The sequence below is a fragment of the Lates calcarifer genome, linkage group LG15, assembly GCF_001640805.2.
Source record: "Lates calcarifer isolate ASB-BC8 linkage group LG15, TLL_Latcal_v3, whole genome shotgun sequence".
In the NCBI taxonomy this organism is placed as follows: Eukaryota; Metazoa; Chordata; class Actinopteri; family Centropomidae; genus Lates; species Lates calcarifer.
Genome location: NC_066847.1, coordinates 14,734,612 through 14,761,323, shown reverse-complemented (window position 1 = coordinate 14,761,323; position 26,712 = coordinate 14,734,612). Strand labels below are relative to the sequence as shown.

At 41.5% G+C, this 26,712-nt stretch overlaps 1 protein-coding gene across 6 annotated transcripts in view; it reads right to left on the bottom strand.

Moving 5' to 3' along the window:
- LOC108876259 (intermembrane lipid transfer protein VPS13B) overlaps positions 1-26,712 on the bottom strand; it is a 308,041-nt gene that overhangs the window by 172,101 nt on the left and 109,228 nt on the right. For all 6 annotated transcript variants that reach the window (XR_007814638.1, XR_007814639.1, XM_051076101.1 and 3 more), the window contains exons 20-21: positions 11,396-11,505; positions 8,735-8,867 (exon numbers count right to left, since the gene is read on the bottom strand). Coding sequence is in view for 4 of the 6 variants with exons in the window: in XM_051076101.1 (XP_050932058.1) it covers positions 8,735-8,867; positions 11,396-11,505 (243 nt within the window). In the remaining 2 variants the exon portion in view is untranslated. The remainder of the gene's footprint in view (positions 1-8,734; positions 8,868-11,395; positions 11,506-26,712) is intronic.

Sequence of the window (26,712 nt, the reverse complement as noted above, 5' to 3'; positions counted from 1 at the left end):
AGAAACAAATCAGTGTTGCCTCACTTCATGATGTACAACACAACACCAGCACAGCAGAGTGACATGGCTGTAAAATGTGTGAGGGCGTGTGGTGTGCTGAATGTAAAAAACACATCGTACAAATATGCAATTCAAAACTGAACACACACAAATTCAGTCCGATACACCCACAGTCACACAACACTAACATCATAAAAGCTCCACTGCAATTTCCACTTCAGATTTAAGTATTCACAAAAACAATGGCACAAAGCGTCCATACATCCTTCCTGAGTGGTTGAGCAATTCAATCGTATGAAGAGCTTCACTGAGGGAGCTCAGGGCATTCCCCCATACCGCCTGCTATCTTTCTGGTATATTCCCTATTAAACATGGTTTACAGCGAGTTGAAGTGTTGTATATTCTGTTACAGCTGCGTGCAGATGCAGCAATGGGGTTCTTTAATAAACCCGCCTTCCTATTTGTTTTGGATGTAAGTCTGTGTTTATTTAAATATTTACGTGCCTCCAATTTGTTCAGTGTTTCCAAAGCCGTTGTGAAAACGTGATGGTGTGGCCGGGCTGGCTAGAATGGGTAAGGCAGGCTGAGGGGGAGGGTTTAATCTTACCCATCTATTTCTATTTCATCTATTTTGTTTCTTCTCCACACATGCTGCATTCACATACACACACTGCATAGTCAAGGCAACTGTGGAGGCAGACTTTCAAGCATGTGCAGATGTCTCTGGAATAAAGTAAGAAAAGGATCACACACATTTGTCATTGTAGGTGTAGTTGTTTCATCGTCGTTATCGTTATCGTCATCGAGTTCAGAGGGATCATACACAACACTGCTATCCAATCAACACTTTATTCAGTAAAGATACTTAACAAACATGGAGAAGAGAAGAGGACAGACAAGAAGAGAGTAGAAGAGGGCAGAAGAGAAGAGAGATTCTGCCAGCCAGACCATGACACAACGCGCAAAAAATTAAAACAAAAAGGCACGTCCTCTCTCAGTGACACCAAGACCCTTTGAAAGGTCCCATGTGCAAACATCTCAACCCAGTTTCCAATCTCCTCCTGTTCCTGTCATCTGAACTAAACCCCCTCCAGCCTGCAAGATAATCCATGCTACATCTGATGAACCACAACTCAACCCCAACTTCCCTCTCTGCTCCTCTCACTTCAACCTCAAAAACCACAGCCAACATCCACAAGGCCTAATACCCTTATCATTCATGAAAGCAGAAAAGGGATACACAAGGACAAATTTGTTCCCCACAGACTGTTCTGTCTGTCCTGGAAGTCAGTGAGAGGTTTGTATGGGCTCATCGGCATGGAGAGGCCAAAGACATTCTAATCTAGCGAGCACAGTCCCCTACAGACTACAATCATTCTTCTCGGTGGGGGTGAGGGGTGGGGGTATTCCTCCTTTTTCTTGTTTTCTTTCCCTGCTCCAACCATCATTACCTTGATAAATTATTGACTTTACCAGAAAAATTAAACTATATAAATAACTCCACAATGAAAATATTATCCCCTTCTGAAAAGCACACGGCAGCCAATAAAAACCTGCCTGACTTCCATCAGGCTACTTGGGCTTGGATTATAGTTATGTATGACTGTGTAGTTCTGCCTGAAGTCCTCTCATCAGTTCTCTCTCTCTCTCTCTTCTATATGTGTATAAGCATGTATATATTAGTTCCTCTCTGCTGTTTCTTTCTCCAAAATATATTAATTTATGTCTTTCCAGAATATACTGTATGTCTCTCAGGCATGAAACTTGGACTTTCTTCCTTGTTCCCAACCTCCCTTTTTTTCTGACACACTATGGTTGAGATCACAGAAAAGCCATCAGTTTGAGAACATTTTTGTGAGCAGCACAGCCCTGACAACCATCAGATATTGTCTCCTAACTCACAGATTAACAGCATGAACAATGCAAATGCTTCCATTTCTCTCTTTCCCTTTCTGATCCTGCCAGTAAACAGGAAAAATACATCTAATCCCATCATCCAGACCACTAGCAGACAGGAACAAAGACAACAGTTCTCGTTCCAACCTTCAAGAGCCACAGCCAGATCGTAGGATAGGTTTCTCAGCAAAAGAGGTATGTCCTCAGAGCGCCAACGGCTAATTTTAGAAATGAAAAGAAAAGCCAGTGAGATCATTACTCTGGTAGATGTTAGAGAACAATGAGAAGCTCGGGACTTGGGAGGCTCTCAATCAGAAACATGGTGCTGCTGCCAACAAGAACATTCATTAGGGACAAATAAAGAAAATACTTAGAGGCTAGTTTTATGTGAACCAATTTGTGGTGTAATTGTGCGGGCAGACACAAATGGACCTCAAACTGAGGAGAAATGACTTGTTTTCAAAGTCGTCGTTCCACCATCTTCCCTGTAAAGGATAATGACACAAAAACAACTGTCAACACTTTTGTGATGATGTTACTAAGCAACATTCAAACCAAATCCATGATGTGAATTAAATGACAAGTCTTGTATTTTTTTTTTAAATGAAGTTAAAAACCTCAGCCTCTACAGTCTATCCATCAGAATGTTTAGTTGGACCATATATTTTGACCTGTAACAAAAAGTCTGATGAAATAATACTTGCTATGCTAAATGCAAACCAGAGCCATTCAGTTATGAAAACTGAGAATTCTGAAGAAACTACTTTTAACGCAAAAAAAAAAAAAAAACATCTACACAAGACTTAAAAAACTATATGTAAACAGGGTATGTGGCATTCTTAAAAAAAACAAAAAAACAAAGAGAAACATGATTCCTTATGTGATGGACAGCCACTCTTAATTGTAAAACTGCGTGTGTTTAATAACACGAAAATATCTTTAATATCTTTTACCATGTGCAGTGTTCAAAGACTGGAGCTGGCTTTGGTCCAATTCAGCCAATGCTGGTTCTGAAAGTCTGCGGTGCCTTGTAATATGTACCCTGTTTATTTAACATGTGCAATGACCAAAGCCAGAAAGGAAGAGAGTCAGAGTGAAATATTTTGTTGCCAAACGGAGTTGAGTGGATATGGACCTTGAGATTCAAGCTGGGTAGCCCCACCGCCCCAGTATGATATCACCCTGCCCTCAGTGCTTTCTGGGGAAATGATCTGCAGTGAACTGGTTCTGTGTGTCTCTGTACATTTGCCTACACATTAACAGGCACCTTCCAAAAGCCTACAGGAAAGTCCCCCTTGATTACTACGAAACTGTAGCTAGGCTGAATGTGGTAACAAAACAACATAACACTCTCTTTACATCATAAAAGTGCCAGGCATCTGTTCAAATGGCCAATTGGAAGCAGGGACATGTAGCTAGTGCAATTGTTCTGAGGACGCTTTGAACTGCTAAAAACTCTGAAAATGATTTTCTTCCAGTGGATTATGATTTATTCTATTAATTCCCTGAGGTGATTTCTGTTGGGAAATCAATAGCTCCAGTGGAAAACTATGATAATCAATAGGCACAGAAAGAGACTGCTCTCGCCAGTTTATAATCAGGTGGAACAAAACACAGCTCTATATCAATATTCCATACATCCAGTGCATTAGGTCATTTAATCTCATAATAGTATTTCAAACAACCATTCTCTAGACATGCAAGCTATTAACTACTTTCATTTTAACCACTTTAATGCATCAGTATTAAAGCATACATACACACACAGTGCTGGCCCCCTGCCAACACAAGTATAAATAGAAAGTGTAAATAAAAGTATATATAAATATACACACATACACACACACACACACACACACACATTATAAAAACTTAAAATACTTATTTTGTAGCATGTTAAATATCAGTAGCTTTTCTTACAAGACAACTCAAGGGAAACCTTGAAGGTTAGTTACAAACATTCAGGCTCTAAATCCAGGAGTTGTACGTTTCTGGTTACTTAATTTGCAACAAAATACCAGTGTTATGGCTCCTTCGGCTCCTAACCTCATGACATCCTCCCCTGAAGGTCAACTGAGCAGCAGCACCAGTGGCAGTCCAGTTGGCTGAGTGCCCCTGCTGAGCCTAAGCCAGTATTATGTGTTTATTCCTGATGCATCCCTGTGAATGGCAGTTCAAACACATGCTGACTCCAACTGGCAAACAACCTGCAAATCTCTCCTCTGTTTACCTAAATAGATGACTGAAGACTGAAAAATAAAACGTCTGCTGCAGTGATTACAATCCCCCTTAGATTCCCTTGAGAAATTATATGCCGGCAATAAACCTGCAACTAAAATCGACCTTGTCATATATCTGGATGTTTATTTGGAGTCACATTAAAACAAGCACTTCAGAGCTATCAAGGAAAATGCCAAATGATAATCTAGAAAACTGAAAAAAATTGTGTTTCTTTGTACCCACTCCAAAAAAGTGAAAATGAGTTGGGTCATATCAATTCCTCTCTTCATTCATTATCTATACCGCTTATCCCTTAAGGGTCGCGGGGGTGCTGGAGCCTATCCCAGTTTACATTGGGCGAGAGGCGGGGTACACCCTGGACAGATCGGCAGTCCATCGCAGAGCCAACATATAGAGACAAACAACCATTCACACTCACATTCACATCTATGGGCAATTTAGAGTCACCAGTTAACCTGCATGTCTTTGGACTGTGGGAGGAAGCTGGAGTACCTGAAGAGAACCCACACAGGTACAGGGAGAACATGCAGACTCCACACAGAAAAGCCCTGGACGGACCAGGGCTTGTACCTGGAACCTTCTTGCTATGAGGGAACAGTGCCCCTCAATTCCATTCTTCTCACAATGTAATTAATTTCTCAGGGCAATGACCCTAAAACCTTGCTCTGTCACAGCTGAAGAGGTTAGGACCCCTCAAGAAACACTGGTTATTTCTGAACTACACTCACATCAGCTTTACCTGTCAGTAAATCATGATGCTTCATTGATATAACCTCAGCTAAATAGCTGAATTTGATGTCCTGCGGTAAACATGCAGCAATTACAAATAGATTTTGAGAAATCAATGATGACCTGACCTGCCATGGCTAAATAGCTTTACACATGAAATCTCTCCTGACAAGAGAAGCAGAAGTCAGTTTTATGTTCCATTAACAGTCAACAAACTATAAACACCACAGAAAAACATGATATAATATAATGAGGTTAGACTGAAGAGCTGGTCCTGGCCAATGTGTTCTTTTTTTTTTAACGCAACAACTAGACCAGAGTGAGCTCCCACCATCGCCCTCCTGTTTAAACATCCAGCTCCTTATTCACAGTGTGCTCCACACATGGTAAAGCAATTAATAAATCATCTTTGGAGAGCTTAATTCCAATCATAACATGTTAGATGTCAGCAGCTCTTCTCGTGAAATGACTGGGGGGGGGGCACTTTACAAGGGAAAATCCACCCCAACGACAGAACCCACATATGTTATTCCCATGACCTTGACCATTTAGGAGCCCTAGCTAACCATGGCTCTGAGGTGTCTCACTTTTGTTAAACTATGTACCGTTATGGGGTTAACATATAGGATTTCAGTTTTTGGGTGGATTTTTTTACCTGAGCTGCCTCAACAAAAAGCACTTTCCAGAAAATTCTGCATTAAACAACTATTACCCAAAGGGGGGCTAAATATCAAGATAAATCAGTCTTCATATCAGGTATCTACCCCACTATGGTCAGCCAACCCTAGGGAATATGAAGAATTAACATTCCATTTATCATCCCCTAATTAATCATAGGAACAATGGATTATTAAGAGAAATGAGGTGGAACAGAGTTTCGATTTATGAATCTCAAACAGTGTATCAAGTATCACCACAATCCAACAACCCTGGAAGATGTGAAGAGTTCCTATTTTTCATTCATGGCCTATGACATCAAATGATCTTTGCAAACATAGAAATGAAATAGCTAATTGCAGGAAGGATACATTATTATGCAACAAGAATAAGGTGAAACTGGAGTTGTGGGGTGAAGGGAACAGAGTACCTGCTCTGCTGTGAGCTCCTCTATAGTGTTGAGCTGTAGTTTATCAAGATCTTCTGACTGCAGGGAGGCTTATTGTTTCACCATGATTAAAACCACAAGGGCTAAATGCCTCTGCCCTTTTCTTATTCTGATTGCTCACGGAAACAATTTGTAACGTTTCATTACATCTACTCCTGTAACACTGCAGTAATTTCCAAAGAAGATGCAATTCATTTACTTACAAGCTCTATTCCAGTGTGGAGTGTTGGAGTAGGGGCACTGAAAGCTCAATTTTAACAAAATACAATACCAGCACCTAGTTACCAATGTCTTGTTTTCACTTCACAAGAGAAATATTTGGATAAGAAAGAGCTTGAGTATGACTCAGTATATGTTTCTAACTAACTAATGCAGCCCAAAAATGAGATGCCATATACAAATATGTCTAACACTAAACACTCAAACACACACAGTTTCAGGCCAGATGTGCTGTCCACTTAACATTTCAAGCCAACACTGTGTGTGAATGTATGTAAGAGTGTGTCATTGATTAATTCTAAAATCCACCGTAACTTTGTTTTCATTCATTTACAAACACCCGTGTGGTAGACAGAATGACAAAAATGCAGACAGCATGACTAAGAAAGAAAAAAGACTACAAGAAAAAAAAAAATCTTAACAGAAAGACAAACAGTCAGCTTGCCAGACAGAAAAACAGCTTCACAGACAGAAAAACAAAAAGTTAGACAGCAAGATGGAGGACCAGTCACAGAGATAGACAGCTGGCGGACAGAAGGTCGTGCATATTGATAGTCAGTGTACTCCAGTCAGTTGAGTGTTGCTGACAAGCTACAGCCTGATGTAGCTTTGTGTGCAGTGTTGGAGCCAAGGTGACTGTTTACTGACGACCCCTAATGAGAGAATATACTGCTGAGATGTGAGTAAGCAAAGATGCTGCGGTATGGAAAAGCCATTAGTGCATATTGGATGAAACAAGGAACAGAGGGAAAACCAGGAGGAAAAGGCGGCGTGACCTTTCAGCTGTGAGCTTTTAAAGCAAGCAAGGAAAGAACTCTAATGGCCTTTTTTTAGACTCTGAAATGTCAAAGGAGCATTTTTCCTATCAAAACACTTGACATGGGGGAACGTCATACACATGCAATGTTATTTACAGCTACAGGATGACTTCACCCAAAACAGGGAATTATCACTCCTGTTGGGAACACATTTCCCAGGAACTTAAAAAAGAAGAAAAAAAAGACAAACAGCCACTTGCTTATTTCCCCTGACTCGTCACTGCGATGCTTTGGCAGAGAATGTTTCAACCGTTAAAGTGTTTAGAGGACCTGGAGCCTAAACACTGAGAGTCAAACAACAGAGACTGGGAAGGCCTTTTAACATATTTATTTATTCATTTTTTTAAGCTGCGTAACTAATTCAATGAAATGAAGTTAGCCAAGACATTCCATTGGATCACATTAATTAAATATCTATAGATGTAAATGAGAGAGAGGAGGTGAGCTATTAGGTTTATAAATAACCATATGAGTATTGAATGAAAACCATTTCTGCAGTCAGTAAGACTGTGTTGTGTCATGGACAGCTCCCAAATACAGTGGCTGCTCCCGAGTCCTCCCAGGTAGGAATGTAAGAATGTGTGTATTGCACAGTGTGTGTGTGTTTATGTCTGTGTGTGTGTGTGTGCGCGTGCACGTGTATGGATGAACAGGTAATTTTTTGCAATCACCATGCAGTATCCCTGAGCTCCACTAAACATAGTGATCACAGTGATAAAAATATTGTTACACAGTCTTTTTGCACTACATTTGCACACTTCAAAAAATGTGTGAAAGTGTGCTGACCTGTTCTCCTACAATCAACATTAATCTAAAAGTTTATATATACTGCGGGTGTGCTTCACAGTGGGTTCCTGTCACTAAAGCAAGCAGTCACATCCTCCACAAGTTTCGGAACAGCATCTATCCTCCCTCATTTCTGTCCTCCTCTCCTCTGTTTCTCCAATTTATCCATCTCCATCCAAAGAGTTCAGAGTTTCCAACTTAGAGACAGCATCGATTTGGAAAATTCTGGAAAGGATCTAAGGAAGGACCACAGCAATGCTACATGACTATGTCTGTCCATGTGTGGCATTTATGGGTATGTGCATATATAAATCTGCCTGCCTGTATGTGCATGCCTGCATATATGTCTGTGTTAATATATACATATATTCTTTGGATTTGTATGTGTGTGTATGTGGCCTGAACATATTTATTCTAAACGAGGGGGGGGGGGGTTCCAGAAAGTGGAAAACTGGCACAAAGGAAGGCTCCACACAGCCAAGTCCCTCATTGATTCTGGGCATCCAGAGCCCACAGAGCCACAGTAATACTACCAGAGGAGGAAAAACAGAGGAGGACATGCCTGGATATGTGGTGTCCTCTGAGAAACGGGTTCACTCAGTTGTCAGCAAGCTGTCGTATGTTATGTAACAACATAGTAACATGGCATCATTGCATAGAAACAAGGTTAAATACAGTAAATTGTTGTTATTCCACTACTGAAAACCATATCCTAAACATAGAAACAGTGGCAGTTATTTCAACTGTCAAGGGAGAAGTTAATGCCATTACACTTTTCATCTGTATATTAATCTTGATACAATACACAGAACCTGTTCCATTTATGTATGTAAACCCCTCTGATGAATGGATTCAATGCCGTGTTATCATGTGATGTACAAACTCACAGTGATACTGTCAGTAATATATCTATGGCACAGTTTGGAGTTGGTAATCCTACCTGTGACTGTCTTTGTTTTGACCGGGCTGCTGGCATAGTCTGAAGCCTGATTGGAGGGCTGTTTGGCCAATGGTGTGCTCCCTACTGACACCTCGTCCTCTCTCCTCTTGGCCAAGGAAACTGGACCTGGATTCTGCAATGATATCACAACATGATTGAGGACCTACGAGGCCACGGGGAAAGAAATATGTAATCACATGAATGCATTGCCATAAAACGAGCTTTCAGTCCTTGAAAAAAATGCATGTTATCAGGTGTAAGAGTACAAATTATTCAAATACTGTCCTGTATTGTACCAACATTGTTCTGTGTTAGTAAAGCCATGACCCAGAGACAGCTTCAAACAACTTTAAAGATCTGGGTTAATCAGGAAACATAATGCAATGTATAATGCAATGCAAGACAGAAAGGGAGGCAGAGAGAGAAAGAGAAAAGAAAAATGCAGTGGAACACAACATAGGCATCCAAGACCAACAAGGACTTGTGACAGCTCCCTGTTTTTTTGAGCAGTCTCCCATGCTGCTGGCAGGCCAAGGAAACACACACACACACACACACACACACACACACACACACACACAGTGAGATGACTAAAAGACAGAAGACTGGAAGATTGGTTTGAAATAAGGAAACCCCATTAGCATCGGCCAGCAGCACCACTAGGCTATGATGCAGCTGCACAAGGCCGCAGGCCAACCACGTACTGCAGCCTGTGTAAATACACACACACACATACACACACATACACACACATTAATGCAGTTGTTTTTCAGTGACTGGGTCAGGACCCAAATGCTGGTTGTGGTAAGATTAAAAATGACCCCCCAAATTACCACCTGAGGTGTGACGTCAAACCCTTCCCACGTCCATGCAACTTAACATAGGGTGAGTAAAATACTGTAGGCCAGTAGGTTAGTTGTCCAAAGTCAAGTTTGGCTTGAAAATCATACGCAGATCTGTTGAAGATCTGAGAATGTTCAAAATACTTTTTAGTTAAAAACACACTTCCAAATACCCCCATAGGATACACAAATAACAGTGTATAAGAGGCTTTAACAATAAATGCATGTTTATTTATAGTTAGTATGAGTATGAATGTTACCAAAATGCTATATACCTAATTCATATGTCCATTTTGGTGGTTCATGTGTTAGAGAAAAAAAGCTGAATTGTTGAAAAACTATTATATAATTCAGTTTGTACATTTTATGGAAAATATGCACTTGGCCACGTCTTAATACTCAATGCTAAAACCAGGTACCTTACTCACCCAAGGAGCATTGCTCATACCTGGTGTATGACATAATATGAGCTAACTCCTTCTACCACACATCCCGTGGGGGTTAGCCAAGGCAAATGCCTGTTTGGTTCTCAACCTTCTTTTTTTTTTTCCCTCTTATTCCTTTTCTCTTCATTACCTGCTTCCCCAACCATCTACCTCTATTTCTCAGATTTCTCCTGTTTCCTGCTCGCTATGGTAGTTTAGGTTTACTTTTAATTCAAATTCCCTGTCTTGTTTCCTCTGTGTCCTGTACTCTTCTTACCTTACCACACTCCCTAGTGTTTCATTTGTCCCTCCATGTGTTCTTTCTCACCTCTTCACACATCTGTCATGTGTCTATCATGCTCCCATGTGCCTGCCCTCTCTGTTGTTTGTGACTCCACTTTTCTTTGATACATCCTCTTGTCTCGTCTTCCTGTTTATCAGCTTTTCTTATGCTTTTTCCTTTTCTTTTCTCTGTGCTATCAAAGCCCTCTACATTCCTCTCCTTGCACATTCTCCCCTTGACCACCTTCCAAAATGTCCCATTCTCGGTCCTGTTTTCTGCTCTGTGTACCTCTTTTCTCATCATTTCCTGCTACTCTGACCCTTACCAGTCAGTGTCCTCTCCTCTGTCCTTCACAGACTGTTGATGGCCTTCAGCTGAAAACCTTGTCTGAGCAACCAGGCCTTACAGAAACAAACCCATGAAAACAGGCACACACCCACACGTTTGCTGCAGCATGTCCACACACACAGCAGCCAGTGTTGTGTATCCTTCACACTGGCTGCAGTTCAACTCATAACATGTGTTTAACCCCATACAGCAATAACCTCCAGAGTGAGGAGTTGGTGCAATTAACTTCCTCTCTCTTTGTCTCCAACACACACACACACACACACACACACACACAAAACAGCCCCTCTGAACTGTAGGAGCAATGAAACAGAGCAACTTCTTGGGGGAAAAAAAACAATAAAAGTATTACAATATGATACTTTCAAGTACTATATATATATTTATGTGCCTTTATGGACTGAACCTGTGCTATATCCAAGGCAATCAGACTGAGCATGTCTGCTGAGTGTGTGTATGTGTGATGGAGTGTGTGTAGTGTGGGCACAGAGCATTCAATGTCCATAACCATCACCATGACCCCTGTCAAATAAATATAGAGAGACTGGATGGAAGACAGGGAGCAAAGCACATGGAAAAAGGTAGCTGGGATAAAAGAAGGAAGGCTTCAGGCTTTCATCAAGAGCAACTCAGAATGAATGCAACAGCAGAGTATCCTACAACTACTTTATCAATGCAAATGGCTAGTTAAAACACTTCAAATATCCACACAGTGGTCCAGGAAGAGACGCTGACAGATCTTGTCAGAGAGACGGTCACGTACCTGTTGTTGTTGCCTGCTGCTCCCCTTGTGAGGTTGGTATAGCAGCCATGTGCAGAAGACTGGATCCATGTTGACAGCTATGCCTTGGACACTGACCAGCAGAACTGCACCTGGATATCACAAACACACATGCAGAAAAAAATAGAGCTTTAACTGTGAAACTCAGGAGGAACTCAAAGCCATGATAAATAAGTAGTTCTTCCAAAACAAAACCAAAAAAAAATAAGAAGAAAGGATGTACTGTACATCTGTCTTGTCTGCCTTTACAAAAGCAAAATTAGTTTTCACAAACACAGACCAATTGTTTGATCAAAACAGCTTATTCACTAGGATCAAGATCAAGAGATGCACAGAATTACTGCCTGACGTGGAAACTATGTGAGCTCACACAGACAAAAATGTTCCGATGCTCTTGCTGCAATTATTTCTGCAAAGTAGAGGGACATATATGGATCACTGAAATCAATGTAAGGTAATAACCAACGAGCGAAAGTGACTTAGGGCAAATCTGGTCAGATTGAGTGTCAGGTTCTTCCACTTCTGCATGCTTTACACTGTGTCCTAATGACCTGCTGGTGGGTACAAGCCTGCCTGCTGGAGAGCTGCAAGGAGCACTGTTTGTTTCAATTGCTCTGTTCAAAGTGGTATCACACTAAGCCAAGAATAACATTTTCTTTTGATAAATTTCTATGAAACTCAAGACTTTCTCTGGGTTTTGGTTTACTCTTAAATAATAATCTTTACCAACAATAAGAGGGCCCTGAGGTAATGCATTAGGATCCTATCAATAATGATTCCCATGCCGACAGGATTAGCGGCGGGTCTCTGGCGTGCCGTGGAATGTCCCAGCATGACGATAGGAGGATGTTTCAGCTCTAGAAGGACTTTCAGCAGTTTAATGGAGCTTTGGACAAGAACCCAGTCTTCTGTTTCAGGCCCTGAGGCAAAGCCGAGAGTGTGTGTAAGTGTGAACGTGTAAATGTCTGTGTGCATTTCACCTCCGACAAAGCCTGATTGCTTGTTGCTTTGCCTAACATTTAAGTGTCTCTAAAGTAAGCTCTCCCTCGAAGCACACTCACAAAGACACACACACACACACACACACACACACATATTTTTGTTACACCAGCTCCCCGGCTTGGCAGGAATTACTTGCTCCTCCATTATTCCCTGTGAACAATGCAAATAAAACGGCTCCAATTTGCTCCACTTTTACAGTGTTCGGTGATTTGCAGCCTGTGAGCTTGTGTGTGTGTGTGTGTGTGTGTGTGTGTGTGTGTTTGCTGTAAATGTAAATGTAAAGCATGAGCAGCGAGCAATGAGTCTGTGTTAGTACTGTCCAATATACTGTATGTGTGTATGTAAAGTGTGAATTCTATAGTGTGTATGCATCTACAGTATGATGTTAATAGTGTATGCATGTATCAGTACTGGTGTGTCTGTGTCTGATCATTATTCATCAGGTGCAGTTTAGTCCTGAGCCATGGTTTGTTACTGGTACAAAATACTCTGAGGAAACTTTTTTATTGGATCAAGTCAAACTGACTCACAGTTCTTCCTCTATCGCTTTATCTATCTTTCTACTTTCTTTATTTGCTGAAATTTCCTTTCTTCTCTCCCTCTCTCTAAACTTCCTTGTCTCCCTAACAACAGCCTTGTAGTCATCCTACATCCACCTCTCTCCCTTTCCTCCTGACGAGGAATCATAACCTCAGCCCTGTGGCTTGAACTCATATACCACAATGTGGCTGCTTAATAGGCTTTGGCTGTGGCTGTAGCGCTGGGGCCTGACTTCAAGTGGTTTCATCATAGCCCAGAACAGCATGAGAAGTATAGAACCCAAAAGTCTGGGAATGGGCTGAGTAGTGAAGATGTAGAGAAGATGTATTCAATAAATTGACCCCAAATTGTGGTCTATGGGATGCACTGAGCACGACAAACCAAATTCCACAGAAATGAGTCATAGCGCAATAAATCATGCAATTTAGCAGATGGATTGCTTATTAAACAGTTATTACTGAGATAAATGAGAAGAAAAAGATATCAAATGCTTAATTGCAGATAACACTCTCAACCAGAGCAGCTTAGTGGTGGTCTTTGCACAACATTTATATGTATTAAAGCCATGCAGCTTTAAAGCACACTACTGTACACTGCTACCATTTTTTTTTTCATTCTAAACTTTAGGTGGGACAGTTACAAAGAAAGTAGAACATGGTTACTGGACAGATAAAAATCATTGCACCTAATTTCATCAAACAAAAAGAACGAAATTCCACACTATGCAATACCAAGGCCAGTATAGAAATCCCACATACAATAAACAAAAAACCATTACAAAACTGTCTTAAAGTCTAGTAAGCTGGTTCTTCTACAACTAAGTAAGCTGAAGTAACTGACAGCGTATTCAGCAGTGTTTTCAGTGTCGTGCCAGCAGCTGTCATCTCATTGTGGCTGTGTCATGTCTGTCTGGCTTCTGCCAATGACAGCCATGACCATGTTGATACATCACAACACCACTCAAAAAGCTCTCTTTCAGAGATTAACAGAGCAAACAACCTTTCTTCCCCCTCTCTTTGCCAGTTTGACAGTGACACAGAAACAAAATATGTGTTGACCTGGCTTTTGAGCCTTTGAAGACCAAGGCTTTACCGTCCACACTGTGTGTTCTTGTTTCATCATTGTGTTGACACAACTGCCGAGAATGACACCTTCTTTGAAGCATGCAACACCATGAACCAGCCCGGCATGCTTAGGGGGCGACCTCGGCAGCAGGTTAACTGTTGTTTTTCCCAGACCTAACAGGGTGGCATATGGGTAATTACAGAAAGTGATGACAAAGATAACAAAAGTGTTTTTCTTACTTCCTAAATGATTCCTCAAGAAAACTGTGCAGTGGCCTAGACTCTGTAAATACCCACAACTGCAGAATGTACATGCAGGAATCGGTGAAGACACACTTACCTTGACTCACTCAGAGTGGACCTATTAATGTCAAAGGTGTTTTTTTTTCTTCAGCGGAGAGCAGTAGACTTAAAAGAGGGCATGGGGCTCCTGGGCTGTCTGACATCTGTCATCAGGCTACAGTAGAGCATTAGACTAGACTGAGAGAAGGCATCTAACCTTGAAGCCCCAAGTCTACATTCTACTGTCAGTCTCTTCCTCACTGGGTCAACAGCCCCAATAACCTGCCACACATCTTTCTGTCTTCATATTGTCTTTTTTTTTCTGGTTACGTGGTTTATACATTGACATTTTTCAATGCAAAATCTGCTTTTGTTCAGTCACTGCAAGCATGAAATTCAATAAACTGGGAGTGGTTAGGTCAGTGTAAGTTCAAAATCAAGTCCCACACTGGAGACCAAAGCCCTGATTGGGGTTACAGAGGGCACAACCTCTCAACGACAGGGTCATGACCCCACCATCAGAGTAACAGACAGGCAAAGAGAGGCGGGGTGGCGCTCACCATCCACCCCCCAGATAGACAGAGGGGGGAGGATTCATGTCCTAGCCAGCTAATCGCCCCCGCAGAATCACTTCATTGTTGGACGTGAGGCAGTGCTGGGACCCTGCGTCCAGCTTCTCCAACAGAAAATAAATAAATATAGCCCAGCCCGCGTCAGCCAGATGACTTCTGACAGGTTTGGTTAATTTCGAAGCCAAGTAGCAAAACAAAACATTACGCCAGCGTGCGGGGCCTACGCTGCCTTTAATTGCTTTTCCGATGAGCTCATGACTCAAAGGTGTCCTGGAGCGAGCCATGCAGCCCGACAGGTGTTCTGTTGGTGTGTGTGTCGGTGTGAATGTCTGTAACTCGGTGTGTGTGTGAGTGAGTGAGAGAAAGAGAGAGAGAGAGAAAGAAAGAAAGAGAAAGAGAGAGAGAGAGCAAGAGCCGATGACACCACTGAAAAGGGACTCAGCTGTGTGTGGGTGGGTGCAAGGAACAGTGTGTGCACTGTATCTTATGTGTGTGTGAGTGTATATGATTGAAGTGTGTCCATGTGTCTTTATGCACATAAGGAAATGTTCCTATTTGTTGTATTACAGTGAAGAGACAGTGATTCATGAAGCTACACACTTTCTTGCTCTCAAACACACACCACTCTCTGACACACATTCTCTCTACTACTGTTCCCTTGCTGTGCTGAAACCTAGTGGCCCGGGGGCAATGCCGCAACACAGGAGCCCAGGGCCTCAGGAAGGACACAGGCAGGTTTGACTGGAAACAGATCCTGGCCTACGGAAAGCCTGCTCTCACTCTGGGCCCATTCAACTCTTCGCACTGGAAGCCAGTGTCTATGTGTGTCTGTGTATGTATGTGTGGTTTTAAGAGAATATAAGCGTATACATGTAAGCGTGTGTGTTTCAACATGGCCTAACTGCAGCAGCCTGCAGCTGACAGTCTAGACCCACCTCATAAAGGTTGACTATGGCTGTGGGTACAGTAACAGTAACAGGCAGGAACAAAGCTGGAGAGTGATTCAGCCAGTGAGAGCTGGTCAAATGCAGACAGTTACAGACAAAATGACAGAAGCAGAGAGATGCCTAAAATACACTGTAAGACAGAATCAAAAACACATTCAGAAAAAGAGAAACAAACACAGAAATACAGATTAGACAAACAGCTACAGCACTTAAACAGACAGAACATATAAAACAGCCAATGATGACAAAGTATTTTTTGAGTCATTTGATTAGAATCATGGAATTTTGCCATGGATTTGTATATTTATGGGATACCTACAGTAAGTCTCTATTAGTCGACTAAATGATTAATGTCATTACCCTCAATGGTTGAAACCAGAAATATGAGTTAAACTGATTACTAATATTTTATTAATGTACAATTCCAGTAAACTGTTACATGTAAGATGTTACACAGCACTGGCTAGTGGTGTGTGGCTGCCAGGAAAGAAAGCTGCTGACGCTAGCACTGCTAACATGCCACATATTTTAGCAGCATTTAAAATAGACAGTGTGCCTTTGTAACACACAAACAGTAGTGTGTGTGTACAACACACTACTGTTTCTGTTTATAATAAACATTTTGCTACATTTTGTCGGGGATGAACATGCCCCAGGTTTACAGATGTTCATGACAAAGTGAGTCCACATGTACTCTATGTACTGAGCATGCATGCATGTAAGTACAGTCCAGGATGTGTACCTGTCAACATGTGTCCATGGATGGTTATGTATGTAGTGAGCACAGGGTTGTATCTCATCCACAGAGAGAGATCCATCCCTGTTCCCATCAGGGCTGAGGTTCCTCCTTTCCCATCTGCTGGGTTTGGTGACTCATGGTTGTTAGAGTTGACACATTTCTCAGGCTAATGTTCAAATCCAGACAACACAGACCATGCTGCAGTTCTCTTGTCTGTACAGCCCTGGGTGGTGCTTGACTAAACAGTAGCAATGCTTTGCCTGAATACTGTACGTATAGGTGGGTATAATGTCCAAATGTTGTATTTGAAGACAGATATTTGTTACTGGTGATTTCATAAGTACTAATACATACTTCAGGCTGAGCGAGGGCAGGTCAGTTTTTTGACATCATTTGAACAAATGCCTAATGCCAAGCACAATTAACGCCAACACGTTTTGTCTATAATGTGACAGAATCTTTGTATCCTTGGAACAAATCCTATAATAATGTCTTAAACACACTAAATATTTAACCATGGGAAAATGGACTTATGGACATCTCCAGTATGTACTATGAACCAGTAGTGAGGCCAGATGAGGGGTTTGAAGCAGCAGAACAGCAGCTCTGTCAAGCTCCAGATGTTGATAAGAGGCTCCATAGTCATACATATCCCCCTTCTAGTTGATTCCTAGCCTTCATAAATCCACATCAACTCTCATGGTGTTGAAAAGACAACCAGATACTGCACAATTGCTGCCTGAGCCCCTGCTGAAACCCAAGCAGGCCTGATTTGGAATATTCCAGCTGTTATCTCTCTCCCTATCCTCTTTCTCCCTACACCATTTCTCTGATATGTCCACAGAAATACACTCTTTTTCTGTCTCGCTCATTTCAAATCACACCAAAGGAAAATGCTTTAAGTCATGACCAAATGTGACCTAGCCCTTGTCAGCAAGATAGCTAGCCTTCTTAATGAGAGACGAAACAGACCTGGTCCTGATTGCATTAATGTATCATTACCATATCCATCATGGACATACAGTGCACTGTGTAAACTTTAAATGAGCCCCAGTGTAATGTAAGGGGAACAGGAGAGACACTTCTGAGCTCATTAAAATAAACAGACTTCTGCTTCTGCTGCTGCTTTCCCACAGACAGTTTCAGTTTTGCATAGTTACCTTGAAAACTCCTTATCAGTGCTATCATTCAGCTGACTCATGGGCTTTCTCTGCAGTTCAAGCTGAGTTCTCTCAGTTTGTCATGAGAAGAGAGGGAGTCAGGCAATTTAATGTCTGTCATTAGCTGGGTTTCCGTCCAAGTAATGTTATATTACATTGAAACAAATAGAAAGGTTTATTGCAAAGTTTACTTGATATTGCGTCAATGTTTCCTGAGCTCTTGAGGTTAAAAAGTCCATAAAGAAGTTATGCAATAAAAAGGAAGGAAACTACTTTGTCTAATAAATAATGATTTAGATCTGACTAATACAAATGGTAACAACTTAAAAACTAGCCCTGATTGACCAATTCACAAATATTCTGTCTGAAAAAAATGTCTTCATCTCATCTGACTGGTATAAGGCTTCAGGGTATCCACCAAACAAAACAATTCTAAATGTTCACATTTAATAAATTGTGATCATTTTCATTAATTCACTGTGAATTATATTTAAATATAGTCTAGGGCTGCTTCCTAAAAGTTGACTAGTCAATGCATCGGCCGGGAAGACCCTGACTCGACTCACAAAATATCAGTAGACGAGTCAGTTTTTTTGATCTACTGGAGGAGCAACAGCATGACAGGCTATAAACTTTACAAGCAAGTTTTGTCTTAAAATGACCGAACCAGAAAACTAACTGTGATGGAGGTACAGGACGGAGGGCGGAGGGCAGAGCAACAATGGGCAGTATAAGGCAGACAGTGCGACTCGTTTCTGTTGGCATCTCCAATAGCTCCGGAGTCAGGTAAGTTCTGCCTGTCTGCTGAGAGCTGCATGCCAGTCACAGGAATGCACACACCTAAGGCAATTAAAACTGGCTGATGGTGTCAACAGCCCAGCAGGAAAGACACTCTGCGGTATGGTAGGACTTTATAACTGTGCTATGACCAAGACTCCAACTTTATGTCTGCAGTGTTTCCACTATATATATATTTTGTAGTGGTGGCTCATGGCACAAAAATTATTGTTGCCTCTGCAATGCTATGAAATTGCAATTACACAACTCTACAGAGGGCTTTTAATTGGTCACGGGAAGTAGAAACAGCAGCAGACAACATTAAGTTAGATTTGTATTCCATTCCCTATTTGAGAGGAGAGGGAGACAGTCAACTGGGAATGTTTCCGGATGACACCAAGACCAACTTTATATGTCATATCCTACTTTGAAGAGTTCTTGACAGAGCCAATCGAAACTTTAGTCGTATATAAGACAAACCTGGAAAGAAAATGGGTATTCAAAGACAACTGGAAGGAGGTAGACCAAGGACGTCGATCTTGTGTGCACAGAACCAGAAATGAATCTATCTCTCGTTTATGACATGCAGTCTGGTCAGGCATTTTTTCATGCCACCATGTCATTTGCAGACAAGAGATACCCAACTTGGCCACTGTAAATATGACAAGCCTGCTGCGAGCCAAGAGAACTGGGACAAGAAGGTGGATAGCCTGCCATCTACAGTCTGGTCTCTTTCAAAACTTGCTACACTTGGAACATGCAGCCTTATACTTGCAAACCTGCCAGTGGAGATCCAGAAAAAACCCAGACCAAGAGTGCAATCCTGGACATGACAGCAGGTCTCCAGAGGCACATCACCACATGTGATAATTTCTTTACTTTGTATGTCCTTGGCCAAGAGCTGCTACGGAAAAACTGACTATGGTAGTATTTCACCAGACATGTTATTATGTCAGACATAAAATATCAGTTGTATATGTTCAATATTTTATTGATTGATTGCTGCAGGTTACTGGCACATACTTATGTAAAAAAATAATAATAATAATAGTGTTGTTTTTCATCATCCTAGATGTATCACCTACAATCCTTTTGTTGTGTTGATGGAGGTAAATCAAGGCTAGAATTAGAAGAGGACATTTAAGAAGAGGCTTTTCTTGAAGGAGCTGAGGAAAGCTATGCTGTCGCCTTTCTTTCAAAGGCACCAAAGCTTTCTGTAAATAAAATGAAGGGGGGAATGCCACCTGCCTTATTAGCAAAATGACCAAATTGCATCCCCCTTGTTAACCTGCTATCCCTCATGTACATGTGCACACATGGCTGTACACAGGTCAACAAGCTTGGGACTTTTTGGTATTTTTTCCAAGGTGTATATAATAAATGTGAAATAATTTTCTCTACTCTACTTTGGTGCTGCCAAGATCACCAACTTTCTGCTCAGTTGATTGCTGGTGTGACTGCATATGTGTGAGTGGGTGGAGTGAACTATCTTGTCGATACTAGAAAATCTTTACTCAACACAGCAGTGACAGGACATTATCTGACCTGCAGCTCCTATCGTGCTATGTTTAACAGCATCTGTTCATCATGATGAATCAGTCTGTGTAAAGGGTTGAAATAAATGTTAAAATTGTTCTTCTAGAGGAGACAGGAAACATTTACATTTAAATATCAAGTGACCCTGCGTTTACTTTCTTCACTGACACAGACTTAACTGAAAAGACCACATCAATCACTGCTCAGCTTTGGGAAGGGAAGAGGAATAGAACAAGATGAGGAGACTGACAGAAAAAGAAAAAAAGAAGATGATGGAGATGATAGAGGAAGAGCAGGTACTGCCCACAACAGGATCATGTCCCTGTGCTGTAATTACAGCAGAGCCTGTAGGCTCAATTTAACAACAATGCAAATCTACATAATGAACGTGTCATAGTATTATTGTACAAATATATCAATGTATTAAACATACAAAAACTCATGCACACAGACTTAAGGTATAGAGGGTGGATCCCCCTGTTAAAAAATAACAAATCACCTGCTGGTTATGGTAGGTCACTCAATTTAGACCAGGAACACAAAAGCTGGCAAACAAACAACTTAAGGTCTAGATGCAGTCTGTATGGAAAAAAATGTGTAATATACTGTAAGATGGGCAAGAAACCTCAAGAGACCTGCCTGAGAAAGAATACTCAGCTTGAAATGTACTGCCTACCAATTTGCATGTTACAGTCATTCTTATGTTGATGATTTGTGTACTTTTGTTTATCTGATCATATTAGGCTTCAAATATTTCACTCTTTGCAAGCAGGAAGCTGCCGTTCTTTATTTTGTTTTTTGTTTTTTCTCTGGATCACTTTGGAAACTCCAGCTGTATTTGATGTGGATTCCCAAAACAGATTTTTCAAAAATTCAAAAGTGGCTTTGGAGGTTCTAAAATGTTTTAAGCATCAACAGGCCTGTGTTGTGACTCATACAAATGACATATTGGTTACTACTTTGGTGGACAAGGACTGTGCTGTGGCTAAAAGTTAATGGTAGACAAATGGTGATGGTTGACACCAAAAAGAAAAAAAAAATAACAGTAGCTGGGACTCATCGATCCATTCATCTTTTTTTGGTATGTTATTTGGTATGTTTGGTATGTTTGGTATGTTAATTTGATGTTTTATGTTTCTTTCAGAATGCAGCCTATATTTTCTTGAATTCAGCTGATGGAAGTATATTAAATTCACAGTCTTTTGCTTGACATTTGAATAAGGCTAATGTGGCTTCTATTCCCTGTCTTTAATTAGAAACTGACCAGCTCTATAATCCAGATGTCTCTTGCAACAAATGTCTTTTGCGTCCAAGCCCACCTTCTTCAGTCATCCTGTTTAACTGTCTCCTTAGCCCTCAGCTTTCTGGGGAGCAAACACAATCAGTAACAAGATCCTGTCTTCAATTACCATAAAGCCTTCCCACCTCTCTGAAGAATCTATGTTCCTTCAGTCTTTCAGCTTGGCCTTTTGTCAGTTCAGTAGACCCCATGTACAGATCAAAATACTCTGCCTGAAATTTGGGGTCATTCAAAAAGCTGGGAAGGCTGCAATGAAGAATCTGACGTTTGCATGGAAATATGCATCACAGGCTCTGCTCTGGCCTGTCTTGGACTGTCTATGTACTGCATCTATCTTTCTACCAGTCCGGCTACAAGTCAGTCAAGCAGTCTGAGTAACTCCATCATGAAATTTGCCTTTTTGGCCCATGAGTGAAGCCAAATTCATTTTAAATACTCTTTCAATTTTGGCAACAGTTTGAGGGATAAAAAGCCACTGATAAGGAATAATTGCACTGTGCTCCTCAGAGATCAGTAAAAGAACATAGCCAAGACTTAAATGTATTTTTCCTTGGGTGTTCAGTTAATTACTGCTCTGTTAGCTACCAAGTTCTTAAATTTATTCCAAAGAAAACGTTGGAGCTGCTGCCAGAAATGGGGAGAAAAAACACAATTTTCTGTACACTAGAGGATTTCTTCCTGGGAAAACGTACGCAACACCAGGAGTCGAGAATAGTTCCGGGAACATAGCTGCCAGTGAATTGGTTCTTCAGTCTGCTAGTGCAGTTGGTCACTGTGCAAATATTATTCTCCCCTTACGCCTGGCTATCAGTATGTGAATAGTGTGTCTTCAGATGATAAGATGGGCAATTGTAATATATCATTTATCCTAAATATATAAGTCCTCATCTGAAATCATGATCTAAATCTAGGTCATTTACTTCCATCTACTATGCTCATGTGTGAGAGAAAATAAGTCTGTGCGTGTCTGTGTTTGCTCTCTATTAACCTCAATAACTATAACTGTGTCAGTCTCACATTCTGTGAATGTGATTTTGCACTTTTATATGAAATAGCTACTATCTCTCAACCCGTTCTCCTTATGTCTCTCTCTCAGTTTCAGTCTCTGTGGGTCCCTCTCAATTCCCACTCCCTCTATCCACCTCATCCTCTTCTTGCTTGCCACAGTAGATTGAAGATTACTCCTCTTAAAGACATAGCCTTAAGTGGTTGCACATTTGAACCATTTAGCAATTTGGTCTAATGGTTTCAGGATGAGCTATTTTAGCTGCAATCCGGGGACGAAAGGATAGAGGGATGAAGGGGTGTACAGTATGATGAAACACTAGTTCTGATTGGCTGGATTTCCTTATCCAGGAAGAGGATCACTATAGTGTCAATACTAGGGATGAGCTCAAACAGAGATAGGATGATTAAAAGTTAACAATTAGAAGTTAGCAGATGGAGAAAAACATTCCAAGACATATAAGCAGAGTTTTATGGATTTTTCAGACACATAAAGGTGTCGTGTTACAGTAAGGTTAAGGCTAGGGGGTTAGGGTAGGGAATGCACTATGTCAATACATGCCCGCACAAAGACAGAAGTATAAATGTTTGTGTGTGTGTCCTGAAGCTTCAGAGGAAGAGCTACTTTATATCTTTGGTCTGTTATTAGTTACTGTTGAATGACGCCTCACTGACAGTAAAGGCCACATGTGTGTCTTGTTGTTGGAGGATGTTACTCCTATCTGCACACACACTGATGATAAATGTTTATACCCATCAGAGCTGTATTTAATACAGTCAGACATCACACATACAGACATGTTATTGTGCATGCACAAACAAACAAAGAATGCTTGGGCCACCTGCAACATAGGACATCCAAACTACTATCAGCTGCCCTACATTAACAAATCACAGCACAAAGGCAATGATGAGCTATTCTAAACACACTTGAAATGCATCCCAAGACTGGCTTATTACAGACAAACAGGACAGATAGAGCAGAGAGGGAGAGGAAGATGATGGAACGATAGGGATAAAGACAAGAGAGGGAAAGGGACAAGGAAAAGAAATGATGGGAGGAAAGAGGTGAGTTAAGGGAAAAGAGAGAGGGAGTGAAGGCAGGAGAGATATACTGGGGGAGGACAAGTCTTTGAAGGTAAAAAAGCAGCAGCTGCTGCTGCTGCCAGAGAGGCTGCACTTATCCTTCAACCTCTAATCTGAGAGTTATCATCAGGACACAGTCTACATCTACAGGGACAAGGACCCCCTCATGGTCCAATTATCTCTCTCTTGCTGTCTAGTTCCTTAAAAAACCCACTGTGTTTGAAAGCACACACACTCGTTATAAAAACGTCCATATGGAGACATAAATACACTATGCTGATACAGACAGTACACACATACTGCTGTCACGCACAACAAGAACAGCACTGGACTGTTGTTCATCTCATAACACCTTGGCACCATTCCTTATACATGCAATGTAGAGACACCACAGACAGAGAGAGCAGCAGAGGCCAGCTTGCCAACAATCCATCTCCTTTCCTTTCGGACGTCTGTCAGCTAATGAAAAAAGTGAGGATGACACATTTGGCCATGGTAACGGGACGGATCCCAAGGTGATCCAAAAAAGCCCAACATGAATGTTTCGATGTAAATCTTAAACTTGATGAAAATGCTTTTTGTCAAGAAATAATTCACATAGAAATCAGATTTTTACCCTACCCTGAGATTTAGTGACCTACACCAATTCAAGGTAGAGTACGTGATTCTAATCCAAAACATTCTTTGTCATATTCAGTGAATATCTCCTCACGATCCACTAGCCGTTCTGTGTGTGTGCTGAAAAATATCTGGTGCTCTTAAGCCCTGGCCCTGTAAATGGGAAACAAACTAAGTGACTCAGAGCGAGCCACAAAACAACTACTCTAGCCAATCAACGATAGAGGGCACTTGTGTTCAAGAGAGATGAAAAGAAAAGGGATGATGTTGGGGGAAAGGAGCAATGGGAGCAAAAGACAATTAATCTGGCACATGTTAACAGATAGTGCTAATTTAAGCATTACCCTCCCATTGCTGCCAGACCATGCAGAGTTTTGAATGGGATTGATTGGGACATACAACATAATCGCATTGTCAAGGAGGAGAGAGGGCTGGGGTACAGCCAAAGAGGAGAAGGTCGGACGAATGAAAATTGAAAAAGACGGCAAGGGTGAAGAGCCACATTAACATTAGTGAGGCTTTGCACGGTTGGATTGGGAAAGAAATTCAGCCCTAGACTTATCTGCTAGGACCAGCCTGCAGCCTGAATTACAGGCACACAGAGAGAGCTGGTAAAGAGACTGACAGGGCCGGTAAACACTTTAAGACTTGATGAATTTTTTGATGGTCCACCGGCGCACCAATGTGGCAGCCCACTTGACGTGTAAATTGCTCTGGATTATACCGTTGTGCGTTGTTGCCTTACACATCGTTGTAACAATACACATCCATGAATTTGGGGGGGCGGAGCTTCTGAGGGAGCACTGCAGGAAGGAGTGTATTTGTTTTGCTGTTAAGTTCAAATATAAACAGTCTTTCTCCACTTTTAAATGAATGTAATTTGAGAGCAGGAGACAATTTGGAGGAAAAGCTGTTCTGATCATCTTACCCAGAGTGTTGCTTATCATAATTAACCCTTAATGTTATGTATTTCAGCAGCAATGGAAAATGCATAATTCATTACAGTGACACAGAATTGGCAAAATCTACCAGTTCTGACACTGGCAGCAATTCTAGAGCATCTATGAGACTAAGGAAAGGTGATCTACGAAGGGTTTTCTACTGTTATTAGAAGCTTTATGAACCTGGTGGCTGAACTTTTAATTAAGAGTCAGTGGAGGCTAGTGGAAGCTAATCTTTGGCTATTAGTGTCGGGAACTTGTCCTTTCATCTGCAGGCACTGTATATGTTGAGAGGGGAAGGGAGAGGTGCTAAGACTGCCTGTGTTTACTGCCTGTTTATCTAAGTAGGCATGTTGGGGGCTGAAGGGCCACAGCAGGTCAAACCACACACAGCGAGAGGAGTCCAGGAACCCTGGAGGACCACTCAAAGTGAAGAGATTTTACAACTACAGCTTGGTCTATGACTACTGTTGCTGGTGCACACACACACACACACACACACACACACACACACACACACACATACACTTGTAGTAACAGACTGACACACACATAACCCTGATTCAGAGTGATGAGAGTTTATTACTACTGTGTTGAGACTAAGTGCCCCTGGGGCAGGAAGACAAGTTGAGGGTTCCTGTGGACCTTAGGGCCCCCAAGGCAAACAGAGGGAAATGTGGCTTTGAGGAGGCCAAGCATGTATACAGTAAGTTATAACTGTAAATCTGTTGTATTTACATTATACAAGGGAACAGAAATACACGTGTAATTTCCAGATAATACCCCATTCACAGTACAGGCCTAACTACTACTCGTAGTATATACTACTATACAAAAAGATACTCCTTCATGGGTTGTACTGCTACCACCTATGTGCTCTTGATCTTTAGCACCAACAGAGGACCGCAGAGAGAGAGAGAGAGAGAGAGAGAGAGAGAGAGAGAGAGAGAGAGGGAGAGAGAGAGAGAGAGAGAGAGAGAGAGAGAGAAGGGGATACTGGGGATACTGGGAAAGCCAGGAGCAACCAGCAAATCAAAGGCAAGCAGTCTGGTTTGTTTTCTCATGGCACAGCGCCTGAGTGAAAAAAACAGCTAAATAAAATAAACCTTTAATTTGAGTGAAATTGGAGGCAACAAGCGCTGCTGTAGAAAAGGCTGTGAAGTGTGATTTCTTGCGGTTTGGGTTAATCCTGATTGAGGAGCCCCTGAGTTGAAAAGTCAGCAATATGAGACTAAAACAAAAATAATTACACCTAGGGTTAATGAACACAACTGCCTGAGGCTCAGGGAGCTACACAGGAAAGGGAGGGGGAACGAGAGAGTGAGAGAGAGAGAAGGTTTTTTTAAAAAAGGCAAAGAGAATGAGAGCACTCTAAGAAATAAGTTGAAGAGGTAATTTGCCCTTATTTCTCAAACGGAAAGGGTCAAAATCATAGACCCATATTTGTCTTCATCCAAGCTGCTAAACCACTAAGGTAGAATAATAAATTGTAATTGAGCAGGGTGGCATTCTGATACATGGTCATCCATCTGGGCCTTTGCTATGCCCTGGTATTATTTCCCCTCAAGGTTAATGGCTAAAGGATGAAACAGATGGCAACACCATGCCTCCTTTCAACTACTGCCATGCCCTGTAAGTTTATAGCATCTCTTTCCAACCTGCTTTCATCTTTGCTGTTATGTCTTTATACACTATCTTGCTTGCGCAGGGAGCTGCCCATTACAATACGA